The sequence below is a fragment of the Citrus sinensis genome, chromosome 9 (genome assembly GCF_022201045.2).
Source record: "Citrus sinensis cultivar Valencia sweet orange chromosome 9, DVS_A1.0, whole genome shotgun sequence".
NCBI lineage: Eukaryota > Viridiplantae > Streptophyta > Magnoliopsida > Sapindales > Rutaceae > Citrus > Citrus sinensis.
Window position 1 is genome coordinate 16,786,195 of NC_068564.1, and position 26,209 is coordinate 16,812,403.

Consider the following 26,209-nt stretch of genomic DNA (forward strand, 5'->3'; position numbering starts at 1 on the left):
TCAAACAATTTTATTCATGTTGATTTTTTTTTCTCTTCCTTGTGAATCCCTAATTATATACGATTGTAATATCATTTATAAGTGTACTATCATTGGCTCTTAAATACCTTGGATGATTGCTTCTTTAAATATTGCATCAAAAAGACACTCACATATCAACTCTATGATGCTGCAATTCAAGATATTTAGACTCAAAATTAGCCGGATTTACTAACAAAAATTCGAAAGAAGATCAACCTGTATCAATATTGAATGATATTTCCAAAGAGTGGTTCACAACAAGGAACTTTGCCAATCAAATCTCATCAATATACTCAAAGAATTGGGAAATGATTTTCCCCCATAAAATTGAAAAGAAAAATAAAAATCAGATGTTGATTGACGGTTTTATGGAAGGTGCTACGCTAAAAATATGCACCTGTATAAGAAGAATACAAGTAATCCATATACACTAAAGTTGCCGAGTTACCATCAAGATCTATTCGCTAACTATATCATGTATCTATGTATTCCGGAGACTGGATGGTCCTTAAAAGCTCCTTCAAGTTAGCCAGCACGTGTCGTGGTCCTAAGCTCTTAACACCAATGTAATTTAAAAGCTGCTCTATATCCTGGAATAATAGGAAGATATAAAATAGGTCACACTGAGAAGCAGATGCATCTCAAATTCCAATTAAGCAAACAAACTTCTAAAACAAGATCACGTAAAAGTATAAATGAAAATCAAAGATTATTAATTCACTATGGATGTACAAGATATTATTCACAACATATAAAGATTGATAAAGAAACATCTTAGGATGGTAGCCAGACAATTAAGGCATGCCCGACACAAAATTTACAAGAGAAAGAGAAAGAAAAGAACATTGGATAACATAAGCTTGAACTTATCATACCTACCTCTCCAATAGAATTAATTTCTCTCTTTCTATGAAGTATCCAAAAGGCACAAGCTGCAGGTGCATCTTACTATGTAGTCTATCCACGACCTATTGATTCTGTTTCTCAAATTGAAAGTTCCCTATTTAATGTTACAAAGAGTGACATTTTCACAACTCTAAAACTGTTCACAGTAACTTAAAGTAGAACAAAGAATATTATACAACATATTAGAAGGAATTCAGATGCAGAGACCAAACAGAGTCTTTGCTATATATTAGCATAGACTAAGCCAATAGTAAAATTTGGAACTGTTTCACCAGAACACATGCCTAGTAGTCAATAACCATGCAATATTTTGCGCACAATTACAGTTAGTTGCACCACTGCAGGAAGATGCAACATTGGGTGACACTCCCAGCTCCCACTACCACAACTATTTATGTGCATCCCAATTAGCAACATACAGAAGTTGAGAGCTTTAGATTGCACTTCTGTTATTTAAAAGCCACTCTATCACAGAAAGCAGTGACTTTAAGACAAGACACCTTCAACCTCTAAACATAAACACCAAATAAATAAACAAAAGACAAAGAAGATCATACACCAGTGGAGACACACGAAAATAACAGACACACAAATACTGAAAATTAGACAGTGGATGATGAAGCAGTAACACAAAACCTTGAAAAATAATGTAGATTTAACTGTCTTGAAGGTAATAGCTAAACATCAAAGGATATTGACTTTGCGTTAACGAGCAATATTGATCGGAAGATAACATATAAATAAAGAATACCTTGTTTAACAGGAATACAGCATAAGCAGCTCTTGTAGCATCTTGACCTTCTAGAAAGAGAGGAAATTCTGCAGGCTTCGTATTTGTGGAAAGTGCTATATTTGATGACAAATCAGATGTAGGCTCTATTGAAGGAGCATAGTCATTAATATATGTGTGAGAACCACCCAAGCGCAGAGGATAGCGTAAAGGAACTTCTAAATAGGAAGCAATAAGTGAAACAACCTACAAGAAAAGCTTAACAAGTTAAGTACATTTCTATTGAATTAACACTTTAACAGCAACCTCAATAACCAATAGATAGTACTACTTATTGAAGTGCATTCTTTCTAAGTGACATAAATCAGCAAAAACATTAAATATCAAACTTTTTAGAAGTAATTTACAGAACAATTTTATCATGTTTCTTTCATGCAATTTTTTCGTTGATTTGGTTGGCCAGGAATAGAAGGATTTATGAAGCTGCTAAAAGGGAAGGCAGTAATTTCCTTTGGAATAAAGTGCATTTTCTCGGATCTCTTTGGGCGCTGGTTTCTACAGAGTTATAGGGAACTATTTCCTGTTATTATTAAAATCTTAAAGTTGACATCAAATGATAAGTTCTGTCTTGGATTTCCTATTCCAAAAATGGTTATAATAATGTGTGTGTGTGTGTGTGTGTGTTCATATATGCATCGAAGTCAGAGATATAGATAAATCCTTGATGCCCGCTAAGACAATATAATATTAAGAGTTGAAGAATTTATATTTAGCAAAGAGAAAGAACACACATGTGCAATATATCCCATGGCAGTTGCAGACCTCTGAACCTCCTTCTTATCAGTAAAGAGACTCATCTTTGTAAAAGGAAGGATTGTCAAATGCAGGCCTAAAATCGTCAAGGATCCTGGGTTTACAGGTTTAGAAGCAGCAGAATTCCCTGATAGAACCAAATATAAAACGTGAACCAAAAAAAAAAAACTCTTACTCCTAATCTAACATGAAAACCTATTATTTTTAAATGACAACAAGCAGCCCAATTCAGACTAATTGAGAGGTCCCGCAACAGAGTATCATTTTTTTCTCCTTTTTTTCTCCCAGGGAGTACAAGGAAGAGTCCTTGGGGACAGAAAGGAATCCCGCAAACATTTTAATGCACAAATGATGTTGGTACCCGATACAAGAAAAGAAAACTTAATTTTATTACATAATCTTAAATGTCAAACTAGGTTCTCTTGTTTTTATTATAACTAGCATTAGGGGTAGTTTTATAATATAATCTTAATTCTAAAACTAGGTCTTCTTGTTTCTATTATATCTACCATTAGGGGGCTTATTTATGCACTTGCAAATTACCTGATCTATTACCGCTTGGAAATGATTCAAGCTCTTGCTCTTGTTTTGGTCCAACCAAGATCTTTACAGGATAGAGAAATGAAACTTGTGAAATCATAAATTGTTGCCTCATTCGTAACATTTTCTGCAATTTTTGGAGATGACCATAGCCCTTTTCTCCAGCAAGTAACCTATTTGATTCCTGCAGTAAAGCATGGTCAAATTTTCAATTACACCAATATACAATAAAGTGCCCCCATTACGAGTCCTAGGAAAATTCTCCCTAGACTTCATCATATTCATAGACGGACCAAGTTGCACCTCAAGTGTCACATTTCAGCCAAATATACTTTGCAAACTGCTGGAAATATTATGACTTCCACACTAGAGCAGGCACACAATCATCACACATAAATGAGTTAGCACTTGATACTTCATTCATCAAAAAAAATTTTAAGTCGGTCTGAAATACTCACAAGGCATCTCTAAAGAAGTCGTATAGTAGCATCAGCATTATTTTCAAATAATGAAATCAGGTTTACTGGTTGCCTTCTAGCAGGAATGAGTACCAACTCCATGATTTCATCTTTGTTTTTGGGCTAACAAACTTATTGTAGCAATGAAATATAGTCACCTCAATGTCCAAGACATTAACGATTCATGATCCTTCCATTGATATTACTCAACAATGATCAAGTATAAGCATTGAATTCAAACTAGTTATCAATAACAACGTCTCTACGCATTTCACAACTAAATGAAAATGTATACAACATTGCTTCGAATCTCATATGAAATACCTAATTTATTTGGTAATCTAGACAAACATTCAATTAAATTAAGATTTTTACCTGCAATCTTTTCCTCGCAACAGATAAAGCCGTCCCAGCCACTAATAGAGATCTAACTTCCATACTAAGTCTCTCCTCCTGGTTTTTAGCATCCTCCTTTTCAACCTTAGAACGCATAGACATTTTCTCCATTAACAATCTTCTAGCCTCCAGTCTCTCTCTCATCTCTTCAAGCTCATTAGATCGTTTCAATGACTCAGCCTTGACCTGCCCAACCACATTTCCGCCCGCTAACCCGCGGGCTAATCAATTAAGGCTCAAGAATTATCTAACATATTTCTATATTAAAAAAAAAAACACATAGTTCATTAATTCAAATGGCTAAACCCTAACACAATTAGACAACCCCAATTGCAAACTAATAATTTGATAATTGAATTTGACAAAAAGGAATCAAATTTCCAATAAACCAACAAGAGGGTACCTGAATAAGGGACTGTAGCTTCTGTTGAAGGGTTTGTTTCTTGTCGTTAGCTTGACTGAGGGCAGAAGAGAGACTCCACAACCGGGCAAGCTCTTGGTCATAATCTTCCCATTCGATGACTTTGACATCCTCGGGATCGATTGCCTTGGAAATGGAAGTGGGGTGCTGGAGGTGTTGTCGTTGTCGTTGTTCCATCAAGAATCGATGAAGAGGGTGAGTTCAAGAAGAAGAGATCATGCCTCGAACTCATCGTCCTATAACTCTAACGCTCAGTAGTAATAGGGTTTTGGGTCATGGGGTTGATTGGTTTTGTTTGATTTTTTTTCTCAGGAAAATATCGACGGTTTGGTTGGATATTGGAAAAACAAAGAAAGACAAATGGAAATCAAATTTTGGGATTTTGTTTGTTGAATCACATCACATTTGCAATTGTACGTTGTTCAAAGTTAGTTGTATTTTGTGGTTTTTGCTTTGTCTTTTTTTTTTTTTTTTGGGCCTGGTGGTCTCTAAATTGGGCTTGTCATAAGTTAACTACAATCATCTCAGGGGCAAAGTAGACATTTTACGTCATAGCACAAATAAAGTAAAATTCCTTCAAAAGGGGTATTTATGTCAAAACATTAGTTGTCCGACCTACTGATTCGTTAAACACAACTAAATGTCCTCTTTACCCCTTATTCAGATTTTAATTAAATTCACTTTCAAAACGATTCAAATTTCTCATAACATTGAGTTTAATATTTGTCTATTTACAATGAAGAATACTGTTGGACGTTCGTTTTGCTTTTAATGAAGCCGAATCAATTTAATACACTTAATTTTACATATTTCATTAAAAAAATTTAATTTGTCTTCTCAATTTATCTTCATAAATTCATATAATCAAACTAAATCTATAAATTAATCTTAAACTTCTAATTTGTAAACATCCAATTAATCCAATCATTATATTCAACTTTATAATTTAAAAAATAGTTTACTTTTTTATTATTTATGATAAAAAGCCAAAAATGTTCCTGAATTTTAGGATAGCAAGAAAATTTGGATCCGGCCCGCATCATAAAAAATCGAGAGGATCCGGATCCAAATCCAAAAAAAATTGGATTCGTATATTATAAAATGAGGATTTGGAGCCCAAAATCTAAGATCCATGTGGATCCAGATCTAGAACAAGACGCAAATTCATCAAAAAAATTGGATATCTAGATTTGCATTCTTTTATGATTAAATTATTTATTTAACTAAATTACAATTGAAAAATATATAAGTTAAATCATTTATTTAATACGTGTAAGCATAATTAACTCTATAATCTTCATTGACTTTGAAAAATATGTAAAGAAGCTAAAATAATAATAATAATAATAATAATAATAATTAGAGATTATTGTAATGAATTGGTTTACCTTAGATTTTTTTTTATCTTTGATTTATGTTGTAAATTTTTTATTTGTGGATTTATGGTGTTGTCGTATGTTATCTATGTCGAATTGATGTTGAATAGTTGGTTGTTGATTATAATTGGATTTTATTTGATATTATTAGGTAAATTGTCATATTTAAAATTATATTTGAATTATTATTATGCGGATCCATATATCTGGAAAATCCACCTATAGTACGTGCAGATACTCCCCACATCTGGACCGCATTTTTTTTATGAATCTAGATTTTGCCATCCCTACTTGAATTCAAAGGTAAAATGACCATTTTACTTAAATTTTGTTAAATACTATAACAATGTTGTCGTTTTGGTGGATAGTTGATACAAATTATAAATTAAAGGTAGAAAATCAAATAAATTCAAACTTTCTGAATATTTTTTATAACATGATAAACTTAGGGTATATGATTAATAATTTTCCTATGATTTTTTTTGAGTTCAAGAGCAAAATAGTCAATTTGTTACAACTATGTTAATTTTTAGGAAAATGATAGTGAATCCCTTAATATTTGGGGAAAAAGACATAAAACTCCTTAATATTTTAAAAAAGACTTATAACTCCTTCCTATTAGTAAATTTCATTTGTTTTAACACTAAATTTATTTTTAATTTATAATTACTATTATGTCCTCATAATTTACAATTACTAAAGTAGCTACATAATTAAGCTTAACTAATTCCCCTACTAGCCTTGCAGTCATTTCACAACTAATCAATACTCCTCCCGAGCAGCTCTATAAATAAATTATCATTACAGCCATCTCTTATGTTCTTGTTGAGCCAGCCACAAACCCATTTCTATGATCATTGCAATATTCCAAAAACCTAGCAGCAACACTTTTGTGTCCCTGATTCCACATGATCCCCTCCCCTTATTTCGCCCAACATTCAGGCATATAATTAGCCTTTAGCCTCACAAAATCAGCAACCCCTTTGATAAGCCATCCAATATTGGGAGCATTGTTTATGTTCCACTGTCTCGCATGCATGATCTCATGATACAAAACTCCATTGAACTCTTACTTGATCCAATCAATAAGAATGTTTTAAATGAAAGGGTAAATTTCACTGTGCCCCCTATTGAAGTGTCTATCTTCAAAATAACTCAAGGCTACAAAAACATCATTTTACCCCTCCCCCCAAATTGCCGTTACTTTAAATGGTTGACTGACGTTGACTAATTAAATTATGGGACTATCCTTGTAAGAAACATAATATTCTATCTAACAGTGTTATTATGTGAACATTTGAGTTTTACAAAGGTATTGATGGAACATCTTTGTCAAAAAAACATGGGAGTGTTAGGCTTATAATATTAGAAATGTATATTTACTTGTTTGGTCAAAAAGTTTTAAAAGTTGGTTCCTTATTTGGGCTTTGGATTCTAGAAAATTACAAGGGGTGCCATTAAATTAACACTTTTTTTGCTGGGATTTGCAGTATGATTCCAAGTACTCATTTTGCAAAAAAAAAAAAAATCATCCTTCTCTTTCCATGATTATAACAATTCGAATTCAAAAATTAAATTGACCATTATTTTACAGATTTGAACAAGGTTCATACTTGGCAAAATCACAAGCATGAAATAACTAAAAAATAAAAAATAATAATAACAGGTATGTCGTCTTTAAGACCTGGTTGGTTTGATGTCAAAGACGAAGATGAAGATGAAAAAGAGAAGTTGGAGATCAATGGGAAGATGCTCAAGTTCAAAAAAAAAAAACATGCAGAGATTGCAGTAAATGTGCATCTATATACATCTCAGAGTTTGTTGCAAATCCTAAGAAGTTGTACTACAATTGCAACAATAAAGGCTGTGATTTCTTCAAATTGTGGAAACTAAGTATGTACGAGTATAGAGTAGTTATAAGAGGATTGGGAAAGTTGCATGACGGTTCGAAAGGTGATGATGATATGGGAGTTAAAGACAAGAAGATGCTGGAGATGAGACTTGCTGTAAAATCATATTTAATCATTAGGCTGCTGCATATTATCTTATTCATGCTGGTACTTTGCATGATGTATATGCTTAATGTTGCTCATAACTAAAGTATGAGGTGAGAAAGTAGTAGAAATTAAATTAAATAGTTGAATGAAGAACTTACAAGTACCAAAAAAGCTTATGTATTACATTTAGTGGTATGTATTTTCAATTCAACAAAATATTACACTCCAGTTAATATTCACCATCATCGACAACATACTACATTTTGGCTTTTCAACTTCTATGACAAGGGATTACAGACCAAATATTAACTACAATAGCCCCCAAAAATAGTAATTTAGCCTAAATAATTAATGAAATTATGAAATTAACAATTCCAAAAAAACATGAGCACACATACTGCACCCTAGTTTTTTTAAGTCTACAATTAAGTTGTAATTACATATATATATATATATATATATATAGCATTGTTGTAGCAGTGTATTCAAAAGTATCAAAATATCTAAATCATTAGTATGATTTTCCAGAAATGTATGTACTACTGCCATTATGCCATTTACTGTAGTAGTATTTCTCTACAACATAAAGCCCCAATTCGTAGTTACCATGATGGCAAAACAATATCTTACATGTAAATAAAAAAGATTGATTTTTAAAGAAAAAGAAAAAAACTTACAACCACTTTGAGCCATTGCTTTGCTCTTCAAATCTTTCTTTGTTTAAATTGAGGTAGATTGTGGAGTAACCCTATCAGATTTGCTTCCATCTCTAATTTCAATGCCACTTGTTGGTGGCACTGAAAATTGATCAAAAATTGCATTTCTTGCTGTTGATGCCTTCCTTGGTTTCTCTTTTGCTCCGTTTATTCCTGATGCTTCCTTTGTTGCTGGTGCTTTCTTTGTTACTGAACCCTTTGTTGATTGTTTTAGGACAGGCATTAAAGTATTAGGTGATGGCTCAGTTGCTGATTATAATCCATCATCTATCATTAACGATTTTAACTCATGTAAATAAAACTATATTTCAGTTTAAATATTGACTTTTAACTTTATTATCATTTATCAAACATCACATACTTGATGCAGATCCACTAGATATTGAGTTTCCAGTAGCATCCACTCCTATAAATGATGCTCCTGAGCTTGAGGTTGTTGCCCAGTTCTTGCGATGCTTCTGTTTAGCACAGTGAAGTAAATTTTGTAAGGTGAGTACACTTAATCTTTTGAATATGGTTAAATTCATATTACTCCCAATATATAATGACAAAACTTCAATTTACACCCTAAAAATGTAAAAACATCAATTTATCCCCCATATGTAGTCACTCTAAGTGGGGGCAATTTAAAGATAACCTAACAGTAACAAAAAAAATTGAAAAATTATAAGCAATCTCAAACTAACCAATATATGCCTAGTCTTCTTATGTGCATTGGCTAGATTAACAGGGCAACCTTTTATATTGTCACTAATACCTCAACAGTATGAATAATATATTGCAAAACTTCTTCTATGTGTTGGTAGTTCATCAATCTCCCTTCTTCTACATGTCTTGGGCCCTACTAGATAGTCTTTGAACAATTGGGGGTAATATTTCATCAGCTTCAACATGTGGCCATTTAGATTTGTTCGGCAATTAATGAATTATGCCAAAATAACATCTCAAATATGCATCCTTTAAGAAACAAGGAGCAAGGTACTTCTCATAAGTACCCCTAGTGTGAGCTGTACAAAACATTACATGCTTACAAGATAAGCCACTAATCTGGCATAGCCCACAATTACATGTAGGCTCATGAAGGTTGACAATATAAGACTTTTAGCCTGTTTCAACTTTATATAAGGCATCACTGGCTGGTATGACATGATAATTCCTACCAATCTTCTGCACGTTATTCATCTTCTTATTAATAATAGCAAGAACATCATTTAGCCACTTCAAGAAGTTTATCTCCTCTAAGTTATTACTTTCATCATCTGTTTCCTAACATGCTCCACCAAAGCTATAACTTGTGCTTTCTTCATTTCACCAAGCCATGTATTTCAACTCTCTTTCATGTTGTTTGTTGTTTGATCACACTTTACAAACTTATCAAAGGCATGCACTAACCAATACTTGGGGTTTAACTTTCTCAACCCCTAAAATACATCTTTATCAATTTTTTGTATGCATTCATTGCCTTTACAAAAACATCTTTAGTTGATGCTTTAATTGCCCTCTAAAACTAATCCCTCAACTCTACTTGAGGGAATCTTGGCTTGAGGTTCGTAAACACATGTCTTGTATAGAACCTATTTTGTGCTCCAGTGAACTCTAAATGAAGTGCATTAAGTACTTCCTTTTGCCTATTAGTTATTAATGTCAACTGCCTTTCATCAACTAAATACTCTTGCAAGTGGCCTAAAAACCAAGTCTAGCTTTGAGTATTTTCATATTCACAAACACAAATTACAATGGGAAATGTCTCCTGATTTGCATCTAAACTTACTACTGATAACAACACACCTTTAAATGGCCCCTCCAAGTGACAGCCATCAAACCCTATGAACGGCCTACAACCCTTCTTGAACCCATTTCTAAGGTTTGGGAAGCTCATTATAAACCTTTTAAAACCTGCATTTATCAGTAGGTATGTCATACTTTGTCATATTCAGCAAGGCCAATGCCCTGGCATTAGTTGTTTGATGACATTTGCATAATCCGACAATAACTTAAGGCTGTTAATATAGTCACCATCAGCATTTGATTTTAAAATTCTTCTCTTTGCCTGTAAGCCTTTTGTGGAACAATAGTCATCCTATGCAATTTCTTTAGATCATCCACAACGTGTCCATTCCTATCATTGGATCAACGACACTTTATTATAGTACTTTCTTGCTATCCAAGCTTTAGTTACCTCATGATTGTTATCAAGGCCTTCACAGGTGAGTATGTTGTGCAAGGACCAAATCTGAAAACACTTGCCCAATTCTGAAATGCAGCATATATTCTAAATAGGCACTTGTCTGTATAGTAGCCACACGAAATCATTTTTCTCTCGAACTTGATCCTCTTACCCTTGAAACTCTGTTGAATATAGTAATTCTTTAAAGCCCATGCAAATTCTATGAAATTCTTGAACATCATTCCCTCTATAAATTTTATTAGTTCTGTACTCTCTGAAAGTGACACATAGTCACCATTATCACTTTTATATCCATCAAGTAAGTCATCCTCCTCTTCAGGCTAGCTCTTATCTACTCTTATGGCTCCACACATGTCATCTTTTTATTCTGACTAGATTTGTAAGTCAATTTCTTTAATTGGTAGCATCTCATCATCTTCCTTTGCATGTCTTGTTGGACTAGCACCATCATCCTTCCTGCTTGATTTGCTCTTCTTACTTACCTTGGACCTACTCATGATTTGCTCAGAATCCACAAAGTTGGTTTTTCTTTCTTTTTTCTTTACAGACTTCTTATCAACCTTTATTGCAGTAGAATGAGGCATATTTGATTTGTAATCCTTTGATAAGCTCTAATTTGGACATCAGCAGTCCTTATCTTATTAGCTTGCCTATGTAAAGGGGTGATTGTAACAAGTGACTTGCTGTCATTTTTCCCTTTTCTTTTATAAGGTTCAATTTGCACAACCTCTGATAGTAAATTCTTAGTAGGCACTAAATCTTTTGCTTTTTCAGTTGCTACCTCTATTTGAGAATATGCAACAATTGATCTTTTAGACTTATGGGATGTATTATTCTTTAAGAATTGAGACAGTGGTGGATCAACAATCTCAACATCTTCCTCATTAATTTCCACTGCAAACTTATCCAGGCCTTCATCAGTAACATGAAAATTAGATAAGTGATCACTATACTTTGAAAGGTGTAAGGTAGCCTCATCCTCATCAGCACCCTTTTTTGGACCATCATCACCTGAAGGATGGTTAAATGTAGGCATTGATGATGGGGGGTTTTGTCAAACTAAGGTAGTATTGTTGTTGTTGGTATTGGGAATAAGGTTTGGTCAAATTGTGGTGGTAATTCTATTGTGACTTAATCAAAATCTAAGAATGTTTTATCTACAGCCTCTTTTGTAGGTGTGACAAAAAGATTAAACACACTAGGTTGTATATTATTTCTGATAGGTGCCTTTAATTTCTCTAGTACATTTTGTGTAGTTTAAATATCAAGTTCAACTTCAGTTGGAGATCCATGAGTATGATCCGGATATGGTTTGGACTTGAAGATAATGATTTGAGTTATGGTTTGTGTTCCAAGCTTATGTTCTATTGCAGTTGTGGGTTGAGTTGTGACTTGTGTTTTAAGTTCAGATTCCGCTGTAGTGGTGAGTTGAGTTGTGGTTTGTATTTCAGGTTCAGCTTCTGTTGCAGTGGTGGGTTGAGTTGTGGTTTGTGTTTCAGGTTTAGCTTCTGTTGCAGTGGTGGGTTGAGTTGTGGTTTTTGTTTTAGGATTGTTAGCTTTTGTTATAGTATCAAGTTTAGTTGTGGTTTGTGTTTGAATATCATCTTCTGTTGCAGTGGTGGCCTTAGTTGTGGACTCTGGTTTTGGAATAGAGAGCCTATAAAATTTGGTCTATGAAATTCTTCTTGAACTCTTTCTTGCTAGTGACTTTCTTTTAACACTTTTTTTTTCCAATAGTAGTTACATGTACTTATTGTTGTGCTTCAACATTGTCAGTTGGTTACCTCTAAAACACAAAGAACATACTCTGAGGTTCTGCATTAAGCCTAGCAGCAAGATCTTCTATATCATCCTTAAACAACCTTCTTTTAATCACATTCGTCACATTAAATGATATGATGGTCATGTCAAACACAATACCTATATACTTCTCATTATGCAAGTGCCATATCTGATACAACTCATGATTATTATTTGTTGTACCTTTCTTTCCATTTCATGGTAGTGTAACTTTAATGATGAGTCTCTCATCTCTATAATTGTTTCTCCAAACCATTCTTTTCATTGCAGTATTGATCATAACAACTCAAAAAGTCAGTGTCAATGAGGCCAACCTCAAAAGTTTCACTAAAAAGGTTGACAAAGCCTTTCACCTTCAAGTGCCTCTTCCATAACAAAAGCATTACAAATATCAATAACAACACCAACATAGTCATGATATCATAAAATGAAAACAAAACCAAAATACCCATCACTAAAACCAAAACATATAGGGTATATATTAATAATTTAGTTTCTTAGTTATGTTTACTAAACAACCACTCAAGACAATATATATAAAAAAAATCATAAAAATGTATATGCTTGTTTTTTTATCTCCAGCAACTTATTTGTAAAAAAAATACTATAAATTTTGTTAATGGTAAAATGAAAACAAAATGTCCCAATTCATTAATAACTAGGGTTTAAACCAATTTTCTTCAAATAATAACAGTAATAGCACAAATTTTTCATATATACAGAACATTGTTAATTAATATTGTCCTACATTTTAAAAAATGCTACTAAACCCATTTTAATGGAAATAACTGAATGAAAAAAAAATTTCTTACCTTTGCCATCGTAAGGTTGTTACCAGCAACCACTCTCCAATGGTCACTTTTTTTGTAGTCTTTCGAACAGAAATGCGTTGTTTATGGCTAATATTTTGATGCTCTGTTTAAAAGTTTCTCTCTCTAAACTGTGAACAAAATGATGGTTCGCGCCAAGAGAAAAGGATACTTTACTATTTTTATATTTAACCACTTATATATTTTCTTAATTAAAATTTTGAAAATAACTTATTATAAACTATCATCCTATATAAAATTATAAAATTCTAGGAAGTAGTTGAAAGACTATCTTGATTTGACATCTCACATTCCTCTAGGATAATGCTCGTTATGGTATTTGTTCAAACACGACTTTACCCTTTAAGCTCATAACTTCAATAGGGAGATCACGATAATTTGGGGAGGGGGGGGGGGGGGGTTAGAGTGATGTTCTCGTATCCTTGGGGGTATTTTGAAGATAGTCATCTAGTAGGGGGCACAATGGAATTTACCCTAAATGAAATTGTCACCAAAATAAACTCCATTCTTGGATGTGAAACCAATTTCCTCGGGCTTCATTCATCGATGAATAAGGCAACATGGGGACAGTTTTGCGATCGACTTCGATGTTTTGTAGGAATAGCCTCTAGAATGGCGGCTGTCATTGTTTGCTTTGTGTGTTCAGCTCTAATCTTCTTGTTGAAGCGCATGCCGCTGAGGTCTAGGTTGCTCAATTGGTTATTGAATTTAATCAAATATGTCCAGTTAATATATTGATTTATTTATCATAAGGAAATAATAGTAATTATAAATTAAAAATAAATTTATTATTAAAAATAATTTACTTATGTTTATTTTTCTAAACATTAGGGGGCTCATTACCTTTTTTCTTAGTTCTTTAATGAAAACTAATGGTTTGGTGGATGAATAATTTATATTATAAATTTATGGTACATTTAAAATTAAGGTTGGATAGTTGTAGTTTTTAAGTTACGGTATTAAAGTGTTTGATAAATACTAGTTGTTGAAGTTTAAAAGTTATGTTGATAAGATTTTTTATTTGTATAATAGAAAATTTATTATATGTTTAATAATTTTATCAAAATTATTATTTAAAATTAATATTTATTATATATTATTAATTTTTATTTTATAGTTATTTTTAAAATAACTGTTCCTTAAAAATATAACATCTTAATTCCAAAGAAGTATTTAGAATATATGAATAAAATAACTTGAAGGTATTGTAATATTTTTTATGGGAGAACAAGTTTAAGGGTAAATGATAAATAATTTCTCTAAAAATATTAGTCAACAATAATACCAACGTTATTCTTAAATTTTAAAAGTTCATCAGTGTTACAAGAATTATTTTCCAATTATAATTAAAAAAGAAAAAGAAAATCGAAATTAAATTTTTCATCGTTTACCTGACCAACAAGTTGACGAACAACAAAGTGAAGCATCATCGCCAGTAGTACTATTAATTAATAAATAACAACACAAGGGGCTCTCTTACTCTGCTAAATCTAATTCTCTAATTCGGAGATCCAATTGAATTGGAGGCGAGGTGACGTATGGCGGGGGTCTCGTTGAAGTGCGGCGACTGTGGGGCCCTTTTGAGGTCTGTACAGGAAGCGCAAGAGCACGCGGAGCTGACCTCTCACTCCAACTTCTCCGAATCCACCGAAGCTGTTCTCAATCTCGTTTGCGCTACTTGCGGCAAACCTTGCCGATCAAAAACGGTACCGTTTTCCCTTCCCTTCCCTGCCATTCCATTTCATGCACTTTTTCTTCACCTAACTTTATGCTATGCTGCTGCAACTTCTATGTATTCAATTGAGATTTGATCATTAACTTTCTGCTTAATTGAAACCATATTAGGACTTAGAATTTTGCGATCGTGTTTGTGAATGAATGTTCCTGATTAACGACAGATTGTTTCTCCGAAACGAACTCCAAAAAATGTTTTTTTTTTCTTTTTTATGCATTGTTTGTAACTGTTGGGGTTTGGTTTTGTTTGATTGTGTAGGAAACTGATCTGCATACGAAGAGAACTGGTCATACCGATTTTGTAGATAAGACTTCTGAGGCTGCAAAGCCTATAAGCTTAGAAGTTCCGAAAGCAACTGCTGATTCTGGAGAGGCCATAGATGTGGATATGAGTGGTAGCCAACCAGAAGGTATTTTTGAAGTTTAGTGTTTTGTATGCATTGCGATTGAGTAGTCAATTAATCTCTTTGGCCAACCCGTAATGGATTCATTTATGTAATATTCTGGAAGGATTTCTCCATTATTGTGTCATTTCAATTTCCAGCCCTTGTACACAAGGTCCACCATCCCTTTGGTTTTTGCCTATTTCGAATGATATGTTTTCTTCTAGCACCTTTTCTTTTCCAAGGTCTCTGGTTGCTTTAAGAAGTGGCATATAGTTCTAGATCATGAATATTTGATACTGGTCATCCTGTCATGTTGGAAAAACATTGCTATTTAATTGTTTGCATTTGTTATGCTAGGGTTCCTATGTTTAGGAACATAATGGGTTTCAAGGTAATTTTTTTCCTTTTTGCTTTTGAAACCAAATGGTTCTTGGTGCTCTTTATCATCTTTGTTTTGTCTTTAGTAATTGCCTTTTTTCTACTGTAGAAATGGTTGAACCTGAAGTTGACAAAGAGCTGCTCAAGGAACTAGAAGCAATGGGTTTTCCAGTTGCACGGGCAACCCGAGCTCTTTATTATTCTGGTGAGGTCATTGAATAATATTATCATATGATTTTTTATTAGACTATAATAATAATTCTTTGACTGAGGTTGAGGCTTCAATTTTGGGTATTTTAGTTATAGTCCATCATCTCTGAACAAAGGAAATCTGATAATTGAAAATTATGGTATTACAAAGAGTACCTCTAAGATTGGTTTTGTGGGCTTGGAGAATGGAAAGGCACATTTCCCTGATTGACTTTCACTGTGTTGTTGTTTTCCATTGCATAAGAGGAACCAACTATTCTTTGGAGTCTATTTGTCAGATGGTTTCCATTTGATGTTGCTTATTGGTTTATACATAATTAATGAAGCTCGTTTGTTAATCATGACAACTGGCTAGGTGTCCTTTTGAATTTCCTTTGTATAAGTGGAAAGGAACTTGTTCAATCCTCTTACTTTCTCTATTGGTTCTGTTTGGTGATATGTTTTTTGGCCTATAAGAATTAGGATAGACTATTCGTAGAAAAGTGGTTTCACAAGAAGTGGAAAATGTCCGTAGATTAATGCTTAGCAGATGAAGTACAACATTTTCATTATCTTTTTCCTCTATATATGTGTTGTATTATTATTATTTTTATTTCATTTATCTATTAGTTGATTAATAAAATTAACTGATGGAACTTTTGTCTAGTGATTTGTGTACTATAAGATTGTGCAACTTTCAAAGTTATATTATGTATATGGGTTTTGCGGATGCCTTATAATGGTAGTTTTCTTTAAATATTTTGTTTGCATTATGTCTATCTTTTCTTTTGATTACAGGCTAATTATTCATTTACAGCTATTTTAATTTTATGTTTCGATCTTGTTTTCTCAGTCGACAGCTTGTCCTTTTGTCTGTTTTAAATCTTCTTCTTTCATACATTTTTGAGTTTCTTATTAAAAGAAAAAGTGCTTTCAATCTCAGGTAATGCTAGTGTTGAGGCTGCTGTAAATTGGGTAGTCGAGCATGAGAATGACCCAGACATCGATGAGATGCCCATGGTATGATATGCATGCTTACTCATATCTATGCATGTGTTGATTTTCTTAAATTCTGGACCAGCTATTATCCTATTAAAGATTCCTCCAGCACCTTTGGCAATTTGTTTATATATTATATTGTTTTAAGTGGAAGATAAAGGCTGCCGTAGCCTTTTTTGGTGCAAGAAAGTAGGCTCCCTACTTCAAGGTTATATTTCTTGATGTTAAAGGGTTCAAATAAAGAATGCATGGAGTCAACTCATTCCTTGACATATTAGGACATGGTAGCCTTTTTACTATATAATCATTTGAGAATTGAGAGCATGACCCAACCCCCCACTGGCACACCCTCACACCCACAAAATCAAGATGTGATTGGTTAGCATGCTGTTGTGTGATGGTGTAGTGAGCTGTGAGGCAAGTAACATGCTTACTAGAGCAAGATATTATAAATATTTATTTCTCATTGTTCTAAATAGTAAATAATTTTTTTTTCCATGTGAGTACTAGTTGTTTCAACTTGTACTATCTCTTGGGGTGGTATGATTACAAAGGTCTGAATTTTGAGGTCTGCATTTTGAGCACAATAGGTTAGGAAGATCTTGGGATTGCGTTAATGTAATATTTAAAAGAGAGGGGATAAAAAAAGAAGCTCCAAATTCTCCCCCCCCCCCAAAACAAAACGCACATATTATATATTATATGTATGTACAAACACATGCATGTACATGTACATGTACATACTGATAGTACGATAGCTTCCTAGGAGTCCGATGGAATTTTTTATTTTTTCCCTTCTGACAACTATAAATAAACTAATAAGAACAATATTTAAATTGGAAACAAGGTACTATAAAATAATTACCTTGTGAAGGTTGTTAGCGTTTGTTTTTTTTTATAATGACATGACACTCCTACTAATGTATATTACAAAGCCAAAGGAAAAAGTTAATTTTTTGATTGGGACATTTGAAATGATTCAAAAAGTTCTTTCAAAAGCCAAAGGCATTGATCACAGTTAAAATTGAATTATTTTACTTCTTTTCTTATTTTGTTAGAATTCAATTATTTTACTTATTTTATTTTTTGTTTAACATAAACTTCAGAGAAGAAATAAAAAAACTGTTAAACTGGGTCAAAATAAAATGATAGCATTTCATGCCCAATGCTATCGTTTGAATGATATGAGGATAAGCAAAAAGACCCTACCAATTGAAAGAATATCAGTACCTTCAATTGAAAGTTTTTTTAGTCTTCAAGTATTCTAGAAGGCATGGAGCCTCCTGAAGTGTACGAAATAAATTATGTAGCAGAAAAAAGGTGTCTCTTTCCTTCCAACATGGCCAGCAGTAGATAAATGGGAATTGCTTTGTTTTATTTACCATTTACTTTTAACTTATTAGTTTCAGTGGTGGATTCATTTACATAAGAGCAATGCTAGACATCCCAACATCTAAGTCCCAATTTGAGTTCCAACAGATGTGGTATTCATCCATTCAATGGTGGTTAAGTAATTTTACAGCTGTGAAATCCATCATTCAATAGATGAGTGACACATGGTAATGGGACTCAAGTTTGGACTCAAATATTGGGATCCGTAACATTATTGTACATGATATCTCAAATGAGAAGAAAAAAATGGTGGCAAGTCTTGGACCAGTTCTCATCAACCCAATAGAAATATGATGAAAAATTTTTTACAAGATCAGACATGAAAATTCAAATGTCCCACATTGGAAAGTTACACTTTGCCTTTGGCTTGAAATATATATAAACAAGGGCTTTTTATATAAGTTATCACTATCAATACAAAAAAAAATGGTTTAATAACCTTTACAAGGTACTTAATTAGTACCTTGTTTACGGTTTAAATATTTGTTCTTATTATTTTAATTAGAACAACTACTTACATTATACCAGCTTCCTAATAGTTGAATACTAAGAGGTTTTTATTTTCCTTTGACCCCCTATGGTTACATTAATAGCAGACAGAGATGACAATGGCTCCTTTGCATTGGTGCTGGTGTAGTCATTGCATTTCTATGCGGGCAGCAACTCTAGCTTTCTAAACCTATAGGCCTAGAAAAGATGGATGGAGAGGAGCGAAGACCTTTGCTTTGAGATTTCATGTGTTTGTGAGTGTGTACGTACATACATGTACCTATACATGTATGTATATTTATGTATCTATCTATGCTTATATATATGTGTGTGCATGCGCGCATATGTTGACACACACGTGTGTGTGTGTATTTGTGTGGTTCAAAATGGTCTTAATCTTGTTGGGTTGTTTGTGCTCAGGTACCTGTCAGTGGTGGTGGTGGTGGTGGTGAGGCTTCTAAATCTTCTCTTACACCAGAGGAAATTAAGCTCAAAGCACAAGAACTAAGGTATGGCATATTTTATGCGGTCTATTTCTTCAGTGATGGATATTGTAATTGCTACATGCTATCTTACATTACGAATGCATCTTTGGACACTATTTTCTGGTTCTTGGCTGCATCCTAGTAGGCAATGTTTCTATAGGTGGCTTTAGTTTAGGTTATAGGGCTTAAATCTTGCCTGCAGTAAAATAATCTGTTTTTAGATTCTTATTTCTTTTTTGACCCTTGTTTTCCTTGGTTAAACATTATTAAATAAAATTTATCTTTTTGTAATTTTTTTGGTTTCCAGAGGTTTAATTTTTCTGTTCTTTTAGACTTTTTGAACTTTTAATGTAAACTTTCATATATTGTTCAGTTTCCTATACATGCACGATACATATGTAAACTTCCATATCTTCTGACTGTTTTGAATTATGCTTTAATATTTTTCTTTGAGACAGTAAACTCCCATCTCCAATGTATTGAGGCTTGCTTATTCTCAACTTTTCATATCAATCTTTTCTATCTCTTGTTCTTGTAAATATCTCAAGGGAGCGAGCTCGCAAGAAGAAAGAGGAAGAAGAAAAGAGAATGGAAAGAGAGAGGGAAAAGGTGGTTCTTAATTTTCTTTTTCGCTTATCTTAGAATTACTTGCAGTGTCAAATGCAGATACATAAATACCTATGCATGTGCTGATATGTATGTCTGTGTGTAAGCCTGTGACAAACGGGATAATCCTTTCTTTTATGTAGGCATGTCATTGTTTTCCTGGCATTGATGAAATAAGCCCATATAATTTCTGTATATGTATCATTTACATATTGCTTCTTCTTCATTTTCTTCTTTTTTTGATTTAGTGGGAACTTAAATATAGCCTGCTGTTTTCAGCTTTAATTTTTTTCCATCCCCCTTAATTTGTAATTGCTCCACAGTTGCTGTAATAGATACCCTGAAATTATGGGTAGAAAGGAGGAAATTCGTGTTTTTGTTGTGTTGCACAAGTGATCAAAAGGGAGGGACAAACGGACAAAGTGAGTGGAGGGTAGGGGGGTGGCAGCAGCATACTGCTGAACGAGAAAAATGTTTTCTGGAGTTTGGCTTATGTCAATTGATAGCTTTGTTTCAGTACTTTCCATAATTATCTTTGACTTGAGAATGACATCCAGCTAGATGCAACTATCGTTTGTAATAACGTATAAACTTGCAGTCATCTAAGGGATTAAATTTTGACAGGCGGGACAACTTTCATGTATAACTTCACTATATTTGCGATACATTGCCCTGTATCCTTAATTTTACCTCCATAAATTTGTTTCCTGTCTTTGGGTAAATTTTTTTCAGCTCTAGTATTTTCTTTCTGGCAGGAAAGAATTCGAATAGGCAAGGAACTGCTAGAAGCAAAACGGATTGAGGAAGAAAATGAAAGGAAACGGTATGTCTTGATTTAGTGTATCCTTTTTATACTACTTCAAGGAATTTGTGTTCCAATAAAATAATATTGTATAATATAAGATGCTCTTTGATAAGCATTACTTTGTTTCATTCTTCATTGGGATTGAACAATTGGTTTTCTCCAGAATATTGGCCTTGCGGAAAGCTGAGAAAGAGGAGGAGAAAAGAGCTAGGGAAAAAATTCGTCAGAAATTGGAAGAAGATAAGGTTACTGCTCCTCTTCCCCCCCCCAAAATCTTAAGTAATGTATTTAATATATTTAGCTTTATATTCATCAACGGTCATTTAATTTTTCATTTAAAGAAAGAGGAAATTTTGAAACTTCTCTTTTTATTGAGTGGGCAAAGACCTGCTAGCTCCTTATCATGTAAGTAATGGCAATGGTGAAAATTTGCTTGTATAGGATTTTTAATTGTCCTTGTCTATAAACTGCTTTCCATAAGTTATTTTACATTTCATTCGGAATTGCCTATTATAGTTTAGTTACTGTAATTACATCTTCACAGGCAGAACGGAGGAGGCGACTTGGATTGCCCCCAGAAGATCCTGCAACCACGAAATCTTCGGCACCCGTTGTCGAGGAGAAAAAGGTATTAGGTTGTTTGATTTTTCAGGTTCTGATGTATTCATTTAAAATATGCTCCAGATGTATTTTGAAAATACATCATTTTTGCATCTGAATTGCAGAGCATGTTGCCTATTAGGCCTGCCACAAAGGTAGAGCAAATGAGAGAGTGTTTGCGATCTCTTAAACAAAATCACAAGGTAAATTTGATCAGCACACCATGCTCTTGATTATTTCTTGGCTATTAAATACTTTAAAAGAACTTTAAGCATACATAGTCAGTCATATTCAATGGCTTTCAATATATGATCCGTTGGTGTCATTCAGTGGTTGTGCTAGTAGACAATTTGGAATTGTTATTTTTTGCTTGAACAATTAGTAATGGCCCAGTTTGAAATCATATATTATCAATTGCTAAAAATTCATAAACTTAGATCTGAGACTTAGAATGCCTGATTGACCAGAAATATCAAATGGATGATGCGCATGGATAAACATTTTAAGTAGAGTGATTGGTTCTGCAAAAGATACATTTTACAATATTTTTTTTAAAAAAAATATTACGTAAAGCCCCTCCCAACCTTCTCGTGAGCAAGATTTGAACTCTAGGCCTTTTGTACCATCCCTAGAGATTTTGCCTATTGAAGCAACCAGCAGCCTTTTACACGAAGAGTCTCTTGTATATGAGGAGAAGTATAAGCTCTCTTTACACATACATGCTCACGCATTCCATGCACCCTCACAAGGACACCAACATATGTGGCGGATGGACCAATGAAAATGGTCGATTAAATTACTAAGGTCTCATCTTGGACATTTTACTAAATTTAAGAGAGTATCTTGAAGGTCTCTCTTGAACATTTGTGAAGTCAGCTTTTGAATCTTTTGAATATATACCTTTAACATGTGGTGATCATGCAGAATACCCTGTACCTGCTGAAGGCTTGGTAGTTTGCAAGTAGAGCTGATGAATGGATTCTATTTAACATTAAACAAAAGGAATATGTGTTTATTATGTCTTATGGATATTGCCTTCCTTCTGCAAGGAAGAAATTGCTCAGTAAAAATGGAATCAGTATTTCTGGTTGAATTTTTTTCAATGAAAATATTGTTACTTGGAACTATGCATATACATTTCTATGTTAACATCTCTTTTGCTGCTTTTCTTTTTATTTTTTCCCCTTAAAATTCAATTTTCTGCCGTGGGGATTCTGTAATGCTTGTTAAGTTGGTTTATATCACGTCCAGTCATTTCACTTTGTTTTCTGTTGGACTAGGATGATGATGCTAAAGTGAAGAGAGCATTCCAGACCCTTCTAACATATATAGGGAATGTTGCCAAAAATCCTAATGAGGAGAAGTTCAGAAAAATCAGACTCAGTAATCAAACTTTTCAGGTATGGAACTTTTTCACAATAGATCTTGATACTTGTTGAAGTAAGTAGATTTCTGTTGCCAAAAATCCTAATGATGATGATGCAATACTATGGGTGGCAATTTGGGTCAGGATTCATTAATCTGATTCGATTCGAGTCGAAATAAATGGGTTTGGATTTGAAAAAATTGATTTATTTAATAAATAGGTGAATCCGATTTGATTCATTAAATAAATGAATTGAATCCCGGTTTGAGGTCACAGATTCGTATTCGTTTATTAAATGGGTTATAAATGAATAGATTAATAAATGACATTTTTAATAAAATTACTTATTTACCATTAAAATTAAATAAAAAAATTGTTTGAACATTTTCAAGGTACAAGGGAGTTTTTTAATTATGAAATGATAATAAGACAAAAAAGAAAATGAAAGCAACGACATCATCACTAATCAGCCGGCGCTAGCTCCACTCTTCATTTTCCTTACTCTATTGTAATCTCTCTCACTTGAATTTGAAGACCCGTTTCTTTGTTGTCCCAAACGAAAGCCAAACCAAACATCCCAAAAATCAGATCAATGCTCTCATCCAACATTTTCTGGCTAGCTTCACGTCTCTTTGCTGTGTCAGTGACAAGGTCTTGAATAGCTATGCCTATGACAACTGTCAAAGTCATCCTTCCTTATGCCTTTTGATCCTTCCTTATGCCTTTTGAGTTTCTTTTGCCTCTTGTTTTTTTATTGTAATTGTGTTTAGCTTGGATCTAGTTGTAATAAATCAATTTTATTGATTAGATTTTAATCGAATTTAGATGAATCCATTGAATTCTTTATTTATTGCTTTTATTTATTATTTAATTTAATTTTGTATGGTAAACGAATTAAATGAATATATTCGTTTCTTAAATAAATGAAATCCGAATCCATTAAATTTTGATTTGATTGGTTTAGGATTTGACAGAAGTTTGGTTTGCCAATTTGTTTTCCCACCCATATGCAATACGAAGATTTCTGTTGGTCCATGATACAGTAATACGAGGTTGATTGCTTTTCTTAATTGTTTTCGCTAAATGTCATGCTGTGTTGCAATTAACAGGATAGAGTTGGTGCACTGAAGGGGGGATTAGAGTTTCTTGAGCTGTGCGGATTTGAGAAAATCGAAGGGGGTGAGTTCTTGTTTCTACCAAGAGAGAAGGTTGACATGGCGGTGCTCAATTCAGCAGGCTCTGAGCTGACCTCTGCAATAAATAACCCCTTTTTTGGAGTTCTTTAATTTTTGTATCTCTTTATATCTGAAAATATTTTTTGCCATTCTGGTATTTATGCCCTTTTGTGTGTTTGTTGTAACTACAATCTTCTTGAGTTTATACGTTGATGGAATGAATTTAAGTTGAAGTCGTATTTTCTGCTGCTAAAGAAGGCATTCCTTAAAGGCGTTCTTGAGATGGTTTGAGGAATTACTGTGTTTCAAAATTCCTCGGAGGCGTGGAAACTCCCTACATATTTTTATTCTATTTTTAATTTAATTTAATTTTTTAAATTAGGTAAATAAAAAGAAAATAGAAGCTATTTTCCTATCGGTTCCTTGAAATAACTGGCAACATCGGTTCCTTATCTCGCTTTAGTTCAATGAATGAGTGCAGTGTCCAAATTTAGTTGTCTTTAGAAAATTTACATAAATTAGCCAAAAACTTTTGTGCTTCTCAAAGGGGTGAGTCTTGAATCCATCAAATTCTTCTTTATACCCACCTTAATATATATATGTGTTAATTTTAATACCTCAAGATTATTCGTACTCGTTCTCTCTCAATTTTAAGATTTGTATTTTCTCTATATTATCACATTATGCATCTTGAAATCTGAATTTCATTCTTTTGGCCATTGATTTTTTTTCTTTTCTTAGTAATAAAACTTTATTTCTTTCTTCCTATTACTATTTTATTCCTTTTGTTAATCTTAAATTTGTTGTTTCAAGAATAAATAAGAAATCCATAGAATCTTAATTAGTAAAAATTGATTGACATTCTTTTTTTATGGTAGGTTTTTAATTTCTCGATTTGTAATAGCCATTATGAAATTGATGTTTAGAAGTTGAGAAGCACGAGTCAATGTTTATTTGAAATTGAAAGATAAAAGTTTAAATTGCTTACTGTGAAATTGTGGGAGAGAAAGGGAAATAAGGTTGATTAAGTAACTATAACAAAAATTATTTTCAAAATAAAAACTTAATTTAAATAGAGAGCTTAGAGAGGGAGTTAGTGGGTTTAAAGTAGCCCAACCCTTTTTAAAATCTATTGTAGCAAAAAATCTAATTTTTAAACCTAAATACCCTCAAACATATTAACAAATTGCAAAACAAATGTCATTCTCAACAAAATATCAAACCTCACCCATAGTCAACAAATGACCTTCATGAAACAAATGTAGTTATATAAATAAAATCATCAATTGGAAAGAAAGATGTTAAAGTTAGCATTTATTTTTATTACAAATATGGTTTTTGATTTCGTTTTTTTTGAAATTTATGTGAGTATTTTGAGTAAAAGCAACCTAAGAGATGAAACCAAAAAAACGAACGAGCTTGTACGACATGTGCCTTCACACTTAAGTATAGGTTCAATTTTTAATTGTATAATAATTTTTTTATTCTTTTCATAACTATTCAAGCTTAATGGAGTAGTTGTTCTTTAAATGTGTTCTGATGGATCATGGGAGAAATTGGCAGATGATTATTTTTGAATACATGAATGGCATGAATAGAGTTTTTTTTTTTGGAAAGATTGTATGTCTGATCAATTTCTTGCAAGAATGTATGAGGTTTTGCAAATAAATTTAAATGATGTTAGCATCACAGTGAAGAAAAGTTCAAGGTCGAGTTTTTTCTACCCAACCCGCGTGTTCACTACCTATGGACATACTTGATGATGAAATGGTAAATGTTGTGTTATATGTGGGCTCTAATCTATTGAACTATGAGTGCATAGCTATTTTTGTTATCACTTCCCCTAAAGTACCGGATCAAAAGCCTGTGATGCAAGATGCTCAAACTTCATACAGAGCAAGCATCTACATCCCTGATATTCAAGAAGAGGTGTTACCAGTAACGACATTAATGTAGCAACATTAATCTTGAATCTACTAGAATAATGATCACATTGATGAGAACAACATTACGCTGGCGGTTGTTGAAAAAGAGGTGGTACCACCGATGACTTTGCTGCTATAAGGTTACTCTTCCTTTCAATATAATGATAACCCCATTAACGAGATGGATAATACACTAGTAGAGAACATTAATGCTGAATCGCATGATAGCCCTATTGATGATGGGGATGAAAGTCTTTTCAATAGTCTAATTGATGATAGGGATGATGGTGTTTTCGATGCTCTTATTGATGATGGTGATGATAGTAATTTTGATAATACTATCAATGATAGGAACAATTGCATGATAAAGGTCTAATTGGTGATAGGAAAGATTTGCCTCACTTTCAAAATGAGCATAAAGCACACTAAAGTTGACTGTTACTCTAAAGCCCTATTCTAAAGGGCTAGTAGTTGACCCCTTTGTTAGT

At 33.1% G+C, this 26,209-nt stretch overlaps 2 protein-coding genes across 4 annotated transcripts; one reads left to right on the forward strand and one right to left on the reverse strand.

Moving 5' to 3' along the window:
• Positions 1-220: 220 nt before the first annotated feature.
• On the reverse strand, positions 221-4,705 carry LOC102614397 (vacuolar protein sorting 38). 3 transcript variants are annotated; one of them, XM_006489753.4, is made up of 6 exons: positions 4,268-4,705; positions 3,844-4,050; positions 3,014-3,194; positions 2,449-2,597; positions 1,679-1,903; positions 221-611 (listed from the first exon to the last, which is right to left on the reverse strand). In XM_006489753.4, exons 1-6 carry the CDS (start codon positions 4,460-4,462, stop codon positions 495-497), a joined length of 1,074 nt encoding a protein of 357 aa, XP_006489816.2. In that variant the 5' UTR covers positions 4,463-4,705; the 3' UTR covers positions 221-494. The 3 variants fall into 3 exon arrangements, with proteins under 3 accessions (XP_006489816.2, XP_006489817.2, XP_015389257.2); XM_006489754.4 differs by having other exon boundaries at positions 3,844-4,073; positions 4,268-4,416; XM_015533771.3 differs by having other exon boundaries at positions 3,844-4,085; positions 4,268-4,409.
• A 9,913-nt stretch (positions 4,706-14,618) lies between these two features.
• LOC102615084 (uncharacterized) lies at positions 14,619-24,035 on the forward strand. The gene is made up of 12 exons (XM_006489755.3): positions 14,619-14,898; positions 15,186-15,336; positions 15,800-15,895; positions 16,823-16,899; positions 19,180-19,268; positions 19,793-19,853; positions 20,606-20,673; positions 20,819-20,900; positions 21,200-21,283; positions 21,381-21,458; positions 22,536-22,655; positions 23,731-24,035. The coding sequence occupies exons 1-12, from the start codon at positions 14,731-14,733 to the stop codon at positions 23,905-23,907; spliced, it is 1,251 nt and encodes a 416-aa protein (XP_006489818.2). The 5' UTR covers positions 14,619-14,730; the 3' UTR covers positions 23,908-24,035.
• Positions 24,036-26,209: the final 2,174 nt, after the last annotated feature.

Bases quoted from the DNA above. Each gene is read 5' to 3' on its own strand.
- LOC102615084 (XM_006489755.3), top strand. From the start codon at position 14,731: ATGGCGGGGGTCTCGTTGAAGTGCGGCGACTGTGGGGCCCTTTTGAGG. The intron at 21,459-22,535 runs GTAAATTTGATC...CTGTTGGACTAG, and splicing joins CTCTTAAACAAAATCACAAG to GATGATGATGCTAAAGTGAA. The intron at 22,656-23,730 runs GTATGGAACTTT...TGCAATTAACAG, and splicing joins TCAGTAATCAAACTTTTCAG to GATAGAGTTGGTGCACTGAA.
- LOC102614397 (XM_006489753.4), bottom strand. From the start codon at position 4,462: ATGGAACAACGACAACGACAACACCTCCAGCACCCCACTTCCATTTCC. The intron at 4,051-4,267 runs GTACCCTCTTGT...GTGGTTGGGCAG, and splicing joins AGCTACAGTCCCTTATTCAG to GTCAAGGCTGAGTCATTGAA. The intron at 1,904-2,448 runs GTGTGTTCTTTC...CTTTTCTTGTAG, and splicing joins CCATGGGATATATTGCACAT to GTTGTTTCACTTATTGCTTC.